The following is a 9,025-nucleotide window of genomic DNA, read 5'->3' as shown; positions in this document are numbered from 1 at the left end:
TCCAAATTTATTAGTACATGAAGTCATTTAAGAATTTTTTAATTAATATTGATCAAGCAATAAGATCTTTTAAATAATACATCTTATAAATGTTTTCATTAAAATTTTTAATGGTAAAAGAATTCTTAAACAATATCATTTACTAACTAAAAAATATACAAAGTGACATTATCGGTTAGTTTCACATCAACACCATAGTAAAAAAAAAAAAACAATCCTAATTATTTTTTAATGATACTATATTTAGTACAAATTTTACAATATATAAGTCTTACAAATCTATATAATCTATATGTATATCATATCATATACTATATAATAAAATTTGAGTTTAGAAGCCGTCATTGCGCCAAGTGGCTTCACTAAATTGCAGCAATTTTTTCTAAACTGTGGTTGCGCCAAACGGCTTTACTTATTAGTTCTTATCATTTTTTTAGATAAAATAACAATAAGTGTTTTAACAAAACATGCAACATATATCTAAGTTTTAGTTAATAGAGACAACAACTTATTTTTTCTTATCAATTTCTTTAGATAAAGTAACAAAAAGTGTTTTAACAAAACATGCAAAATACATTTTAGATACAATAACAATAATTGTTTTAACAAAACATGCAACATGCATCTAAGGTTTAGTTGATAGAGACAACAACTTATTTGTTCTTATCAATTTCTTTAAATAAGGTAACAATAAATTTTTTAACAAAACATACAACATGTATCCAATTTTCAGTTGATAGAGACAAAAACATATTCTTCAATTTCTTTAGATAAAGTAACAATAAGTGTTTAACAAAACATGCAACATGAATTTTAGATAAAAAAATAACAATTTTCTTAATATACATGTCAAATTTCATGCCAATTAGATGTTATTTACTACTCAATCCATAAAATTAATTTTTATGCATAGTTTTAGATTAAAAAAACTTGAAACATAATTATTTAATTGATGACATAACTATTGATTTTTGATCTTCTAGAAATTTTGTATGTATAGAGGATATAAGAAAAAAAAAAATCTAAGCATTAAAGGTAGATTTGTAAAAATTCATATCTAATAAAAAGTTATTGAGTGAAGTTGTTATAGTTGTAAACATTGGCTACAGCCAAGTTCATAGCCAAACTTTGTCCAATTTTTAATTTCTTTCTTAATTAATAGATTTTTTTTTTTTTTTTTGGGGAGGAAAGTAGGTAATAGAATTATAATTAAATTAAATCATCCATTTATATAAATATGGATAAATGATAGTTACAACAATGGGGGTAGGGGGATTTGAACTCTAGTCGATCTTGTGGGAAGCATTAGGAAGTGCCAATTGAGTTACAAGGTTTTTGGCTTCTAAAAATTAACACAATTACAACTTATAAGACCCAATTTTTGGCAATAAGATATATTTTGATATTGAGCTGCCTATTATTTATGGGAAAATTATTAAATACTCCAGAAGTACTATAAATTCGTACTCCCCCATTTCACATGAATTGTGGGTTCTACCATGAATTTAATTAGTGAAACCCACAATTATGTGAGAGGGGAAAATATGCATTTATACTACTCCGGAAGTATTCTATAATTACCCTTATTTATAAGCAAGGTTTTTATATAACTTGGATTGCAAAAAATTTTATGCAACTCACTACTTGGTGGTTAAAAAAACCATACACAAGTATTATTTAAGTAAGTAAAATAAGTCATTAAAAATGTTAAGTAATTGTTACCAAAAAAAAGAAGTTATATGAGTATGATGAGTAAATGTAAATAGTTTTTTTAGCCGACGTGTAGTGGGTAGCATAAAAAATCCTGCAACATAGATTGCGTAAAATCCTTTTTCGTTATCCTACAATTATTTCCATAATTTTTTTCTTTTCACAAATAAATGGGAAGTTGCAATTGAAAAATGAGTCTCAGGTGTACTTGCTACTAACACACTTTCCTTTTGCTACCGTAAATCAGTGTGCTGTCATTCCCAACTTTACTTGTAACTGATATTTACTCAAACGTAATTGTCTAATTGCCTTGTGTGGATAGCCAACCCAAGGTTCGCATTTTTGTTGCTTCTGAGCATATTCTATGTACGTACCTTTCTATTCCTCATGAAAGTTCTATTAAATTTCCTTTGATTTCTCAGACGAAACTGAGGCATATCATATTACTATTTTGCTAGTTGTCGAGGAAAACCATCTTATACATACACCCATTGGATTCTGTGTGTATCATTCTTGAACTTTCGCCACACCTTTGCCAAATGGATCTCCGGGCAAGTTTGGTTTTGATCACTGCTTCTCTACTCTTTAGTGTTGCTAAAGCTTGCTCCAATGGAGACTGCAAGGTTTGTGTCTCCTTTCAATTTTTAGACTACTTTTGTACAATAAAAATCTTATGGGTTTAGCTCTAAGTTCTTCACTCGTTTCCATGTGTAGCTACTTGACCCATGCTCGTCCGATGGAGATTGCCAAGCTGGGCTCTATTGTTTCTCTTGCCCTCTAGAATTTTCAGGCAGAAGATGTGTTAGATCAACCACTACAAACCAATTCAAGCTCCTGGTATTGTAATTCCCTCTCTCTCAAACTGCACACACATCCAATTTTTAGTTTTAAAATATATATATATATATATATATATATATATTAAGCTAAGTTTGATGCTCCTATATATATTATGTAATAAGCTCTCAAATACTTATCCTTCCAATTTCGTGAAGAAAAAATGTGCCTTTCTAGGATAAAAGTCTCTGTCAATATCAAATTATCATTTTTCTTTGTTTCTTGTTTTAGTGTTTATTTTTCTTTTCTTGATTATGTATTTTATCGATCATTGAATATGGCTTTTGGATCTCATCCAAAAAAAAAAAAAAAAAAAAGAGAAAAAGAATATGACTTTTGGACGGCTGTTGAGGTAATAGCCATTAAAATTTATCATGGCCACGTAATCATGATTCCTGACCCAATTATTTGGCGAATATTGGGAATTGGTAAGAAATTGTATTCGGTCCAGTGGGGCCGTTGGCTGGTTAAGGATATATGACCATAACATGGCCCATTTCATTTTGAATTATGGACTATAACATGGCCCATGTATATGTAGATATATCATGTATGTATATATTTTCTGTAAGCTATTAAATTCTAAATTCCAATAAAGTTGGATGTTCTAAGGTATCATCCTAAATAAAACTTTAAGTTTCTGACCATTTCTCAAAATAATAATAAATTGAATTATTAATTTAATTATTTATTTTTGTAATTTTCCTTCTCTTGAATAGAATAATACACTTCCTTTCAATAAATATGCATTCTTGACAACCCACAATGCCTATGCTATTGAGGGAGAACCATCTCACACGGGAGTTCCTCGAATTACCTTTACAAATCAAGAAGACAACATCACTCAACAGCTAAATGTAAGTTCTTTTTAATTTTTAAGTCTTTTCTTTTACATTTTTTAAATGAATGATAATTTATGCAGATCTTCATTTTCTTATTTTAATTTTTTTTTTTTTTTTGGATTGATTCAACTTTTTGGACTGCCAAACTAGCATTCTTTATTTGTAGAATGGAGTTCGCAGCTTGATGCTAGATACCTATGATTTTCAAGGAGATGTATGGTTGTGTCATTCTTATGGAGGAAAATGCTATGACGTTACTGCATTTGTATGTACACTTTGTCCCCACTAAACTAACTTTTTAAGGTTCTGTTTGGAATGAAGGGAAGGTAGTCGGAATATACTAAACATTAGTAACCTTCCTTTGATGGCAATTTTGCCCCATCTCACTTAACCCACCCCTCCCCGCTTCGCCTCGCACAGGTTTTTCCCACCTCGCAAAGGTGGTAGGACAAGGATAGAGCAAGATTTTAGCTCTACACCATGAGATGGGGTGGAGATGGGTTTAGACTTCTTAGACCCATCCTGCCCCGCCCCTTCCCGTCCCCACCCCGCCCCGTGTTGCTAAGGAGTTATAATTATAAATTTTTCATACCCTAGAACCCTACTATTTAAACAAATATATCAATATTAGTTTATTTTATTCTACCCAATGTGATTCTCTGCCTTTATTTTATTTTGCCCAATATTAGTTTTTTTTTTTTTTTTTGTAATTATCTTGTTAAATACTTGGATATATTATTCAATTTTTTCTAAAAATTGATTTAATTTGATGGGATAAATTTAGTTGTAATTTCAAGTATATTTTTATTAATGATATAGGTTTTATTAAAAAAAAATTGTACTAATTGTAGGGCAAATTAACAAAAAGTAGAGTTTTATAGGGTGGGGCGGGGCTTCGCAAGGCCCCAAAGGGCGGGAATGGGGTGAGAAAGTTTTTCCTGTCATGCGGGGCAGGGCGGGACGGGGATAAGGCAAAACAATACCATGTGAGGCGGGGACAAAGATCCCATTCTTTGGCACCACCCCACCCCATTGCCATCCTTATTCCTTTCTACCCTTTTCTCCCTCCATCCAAACATAAGATAGATTATGCGTTAGAGGAAAAATAATTATAGAGACATAAATTGCCTTAAATTTTATGCATAATAGGAACCAGCTATAGACACTCTGAAGGAAATAGAAGCCTTCTTATCAGCAAATCCAACAGAAATTGTCACAGTGATCTTAGAAGACTATGTTCAAGCCCCTAAAGGATTGACAAAGGTCTTCACCGATGCCGGGTTAATAAAATATTGGTTTCCTTTGAAAAACATGCCAAAAAATGGTCAAGATTGGCCACTAGTAAGTGACATGGTTGCCAACAACCAAAGGCTACTTGTATTCACTTCAATTATGTCCAAGGAAGAAAGTGAAGGCATTGCTTACCAGTGGAATTACATGGTTGAGAATCAGTGTAAGAAGCGTTCATTAATATATATTTTCAATCTAAAATTTTTTTTCTTGTATCATTATGTAACTTTCGGCCTTTGAGGTTATAGATACTCTTCAATTACTGGATCTTTCAATGGACTAGTTGTTGTCTATTATTAATATTAATATAGAGTCCACAATAAAAATGGATTTCACTTTTAAATAGTTATAATGTTCACTCAGACTATTATATTTTAATGGCATTAAAGAGAAAATAGTAAGAGTTTGTGTTTTGGTTTGCTTCCTTGAAAATATTTCAAAAACAGCTATTTTTATATTTATATATTTAGACGTACATACGTATTTAGATAAAAATTTGTTTACAAGATAACATATAATTATACTATTGTATTCGGATTACATGAGAACTCCTACGTACTAGATCATCAAATGCCTTAATTTTAGCCGTAGATAATGTTATCTCAATAGGCATTATATGTTTTCCTTTATAAGGAGAACATAGTTCAAATCTCCCTCTCCTATGGTTATAACTACTAAATTATTAAAAATAAAAAAGACTCATTAATTGATTGGATAAGACCCAAGTCCTAAATTTCCTATACTAATGAATGTATCTTTTCTTTTCTTCCCTTTTTTTATTATTTTTTCAAATCGAAAATTTGCAGATGGTGATGGTGGAATGCATGCAGGAAATTGTCCCAATAGGACAGAATCATCACCGCTAGATGACAGAACCAAGTCTTTAGTTTTGGTGAATTATTTCCCAACTATTCCCTTCAAGCAAATTGCTTGTGAACATAACTCAGCGAATCTGATTAACATGCTCCATACTTGTTTTGGTGCCGCTGGCAACCGGTGGGCTAACTTTGTTGCTGTTAATTTTTACAAGGTGTGTCAATTTTCCTCCCTTGTTTCATTCTCTTTTGTGAACTTTGTATTACCAACGAATTGAAGCTTCATATGCATAGGTGGAAAAAGAAAAGGAATAAAACTTCTAAAGCAAAAATAGTTTCTAAAAAAGCTCTGAAATTAAATACTGAGTTGTATGGAATAGAAAAATTAGTTCTTCATTTTAGTTTAAGAAAGTAGCATAATGAGATGTGGATGGTTTCTTCCTCCAACATTGAATCCTTAATCTTCATTAGTGATGGTAGTAATTAAGTGGCAAAACAAGGTTTCAACTCAGGTAACAAAATCTATAAATGGTATACAGTTGCATGGGGACAAAGTTTGTGTATGTAATTGAACCGTATCCAGATCGACAATGAGTAAATTAACCTTTGGTAATATCCATAAGAACACATTCGTCAAATACTTTCCCAAATAATAAAACTTATACCATCTCTCAGTACGTCAAGATCAAGAAGCTTTCCCAATTAATGAAGATCATGCTTTCAAACGCAAAAAGATACACTAGTGAATTTCATGCATGTTGAAAGAGTGTTACCATCTGTTAGAGCTTCTAAAAGAATTGAGCCTCTTGCGCCTATACACATAAACCCAATAACTCAAAGTTCTTGAAGTTAATCAAAAGTAATGGCTTCTCAAAGAGCCAAGTACTACCAAGTACCATCGATCACTTTGAGTTTGTCTTGTTCATCTTTGATTACAAAAGGGAGAAAAATCTCAGTTCATAATTGGGTTTATTAATATTTAGTTTTTTTTTCCCCCCCTAATTTAATGCAGAGAAGTGATGGAGGTGGAGCATTTCAAGCTTTGGACACTCTTAATGGAGAATTGTTGTGTGGTTGTGATGATGTCCATGCATGTGTGGTAAGAGATATTTTTGGCATTAGAATTATTATTATTATTATTATTATTATTATTATTACACAAATGTTTTGACTTTCGACACATTTTCTCACTTCAAATATTTTCATATTCCATTGATCTCCGTGCTCGAAGGCACTGGTGGTGGACCGGTTGTGGGGATGTCTTGACCTTAGTCATTTGTTTGCTTTATTTTATTTAGTTATTTATTTTAGGTAACAAATAATAAAAGCATAATATTAGAGTTTAATTAATTAGGAGGATGTAACAAATTTTTACTAATAAAACAAGAAAAATAAGACAGAGGATTTAGACTCATAATTTATATAATATCATATGTCACCATATTGTTAAAGAAAATGAATAATATGGTTAATATGAAAACAAAATCAAACATAATATTTCAAAACGAAAATTTCAAAAATTAAATGGTCAAAATAAAAAACAACCGTAAATAGGTCAAAAGTGTACTTTGGTTTTTTTTTTTAAATCGAGTTTGTTATTGATTTTCTAAGACTACCCAAAAACAGTCTTATTGGCCCACGTAACTAGCTTTCTAATGCTTTGGGCCGCCTATCTGGGGCTGAACCCCACTACTTTACATTTTGAAGTCCATAAATTGACACTTATGTGTCCAATGCACAATGAAAATTCTCACATTTTGATTTCCTTCATTTTGCAGAATTGATCAACCTCATCAGCTTGCAACCATGAGATAAACGTGGACCACAGTTAGGGGCATTTGGTTTGCTTGATATTACATTTCATTGTAATGTTACATTATTGTAATCTTGATCAATAGAATCACATTACAACAACATAATATTAAAGTGTTTGGTTCATTAATTACATTTCCTTCATAATTCAAGAATGTAATGTTCCTATACTTAATTCATAAACATTCTTAGAAACAATTAAAATTATTATATTAAAAAATGGGATAATTATGCTTTGCCCACCTATGGTTTACCTCTAATTCTATATGCCTACCCGTGGTTTCAATTTTGACACTTTACCCACCTGTGATTCTCACCGTGAGTGTGCCGTAACCCACCTCTCCCTCACCATTACTCTAACACATATTATGTAAAAAAAAAAAGCCCAAACAGATCAAAACACACTCACTCAAATCTTAAACATGAAGAACATACCCAAATTTTGAAACTTGAGTTGGCTTACTAAACCCAGAATATGAAGATTAACTAAAAACTAAACCCAGATTTTTCTGTTTTTTATGTTCAAACTAATTGTACCCAAACTAAACCCACAATCATGTTCTGGGTTTAGTGAGTTTGAAGAAAAGTAGAAGAACATACCCAAAAACTAAACCCATGACAGAAAACCCAGTTGCCCAAACCCCATAAAAACATAAGAAGATAACAAATTTACAGCAATCAAACACGAAGCACAAATACCCATATGGTGAAACTCAACCAAAATCAAAACTTCACATTTATTTGACCCAAAACTCAACAAAAGAAACAACTTTTTCCACAACAAGCAATCAAATTTCAACGATTCAAACTCTACAGAGAATTCAAAGTAACCAAATGTCTTGCACCAAAAAAAAACAAAAACACTAAACACAGAGAGAGAGAGAGAGAGAGAGAGAGAGAGAGAGAGAGAGAGAGAGAGAGAGAGAGAGAGAGAGAGAGAGAGAGAGAGAGAGTACAGATTCTAAGTAAAAAAAAAAGCGATGCTGCGAGCATCAGGGGTAGAAGCCCAGCCCCTGCCACCAGCCACCACAACCCACTGCCATAGCCACCACTGCCCACAACCTCAAACCCCAACCACCAAAACCATAAACAAGTCACAAACCAAAAATCAAACCACAAACAAATCACAAACCCAAAATCAAATCACAAACAAGTCACAAACTCTAACCCACAATTGCTAAACCACAAAGAACAAATTTCACAAACCCAGACCCACGATGAACGAAAAAATTTCACAAACGCAGAACCACAAAGTAAAAATTTTACATACTCAGACACACGAAGAACAGAATTGATTGGTCGACGACAGGCAGTGAAACCGAGTGGTGGCATCGAGATTTGGCGTCTCTGTCAGGTTCTGATTCGGAGTCTAGGTGTTTTGGGTGGACCAATCAGACCCACGCCAATCAGAGACCCACGCTGAACTCCAAGCAATTGACCCACACCGCTCCCAGGAACTCGAAGAAGGGTGCGGTTTCGTCGCCGCTGAATCCGAATGAAGATGACATGTTTGGTTGCGGGAATTGGATGGAGATCTGTTCTTGGGTTTGGATCGAGAAGAAGTTCAGGGTGTGGCCGGTGAAGGTGATGAATGATAGATTGGATTTGGAGTCACTAACGGCCACGGGAAACAAACCAAATAGTCGTTGGGGTGTGCTAGTTGTGATTCGACGCACAAGGTGGCTTTGATTGTGAAGTTTATAGCTTTGTTGGTTATTT

The 9,025-nt window shown here is 32.8% G+C and overlaps 1 protein-coding gene across 3 annotated transcripts; it reads left to right on the top strand.

Annotated features, from left to right (window-relative positions):
• Nucleotides 1-1,955: 1,955 nt before the first annotated feature.
• LOC115976260 (PI-PLC X domain-containing protein At5g67130-like) lies at nt 1,956-7,436 on the top strand. Of its 3 annotated transcripts, XM_031097435.1 has the most exons (9): nt 2,062-2,076; nt 2,169-2,333; nt 2,425-2,547; nt 3,267-3,404; nt 3,556-3,654; nt 4,539-4,842; nt 5,486-5,709; nt 6,507-6,593; nt 7,273-7,436. In XM_031097435.1, exons 2-9 carry the CDS (start codon nt 2,250-2,252, stop codon nt 7,276-7,278), a joined length of 1,065 nt encoding a protein of 354 aa, XP_030953295.1. In that variant the 5' UTR covers nt 2,062-2,076; nt 2,169-2,249; the 3' UTR covers nt 7,279-7,436. The 3 variants fall into 3 exon arrangements, with proteins under 3 accessions (XP_030953294.1, XP_030953296.1, XP_030953295.1); XM_031097434.1 differs by having other exon boundaries at nt 1,956-2,333; XM_031097436.1 differs by lacking the exon at nt 3,556-3,654 and having other exon boundaries at nt 2,040-2,333.
• The last annotated feature ends 1,589 nt before the right edge of the window (nt 7,437-9,025 follow it).

The sequence above is a fragment of the Quercus lobata genome, chromosome 2, assembly GCF_001633185.2.
Source record: "Quercus lobata isolate SW786 chromosome 2, ValleyOak3.0 Primary Assembly, whole genome shotgun sequence".
In the NCBI taxonomy this organism is placed as follows: Eukaryota; Viridiplantae; Streptophyta; class Magnoliopsida; order Fagales; family Fagaceae; genus Quercus; species Quercus lobata.
Note: the sequence above shows the minus strand (reverse complement) of the source record. Positions and strands in the feature narration are given on the sequence as shown.

Bases quoted from the DNA above. Each gene is read 5' to 3' on its own strand.
- LOC115976260 (XM_031097434.1), top strand. From the start codon at position 2,250: ATGGATCTCCGGGCAAGTTTGGTTTTGATCACTGCTTCTCTACTCTTT. The intron at 2,548-3,266 runs GTATTGTAATTC...TCTCTTGAATAG, and splicing joins CAAACCAATTCAAGCTCCTG to AATAATACACTTCCTTTCAA. The intron at 3,405-3,555 runs GTAAGTTCTTTT...CTTTATTTGTAG, and splicing joins ACATCACTCAACAGCTAAAT to AATGGAGTTCGCAGCTTGAT.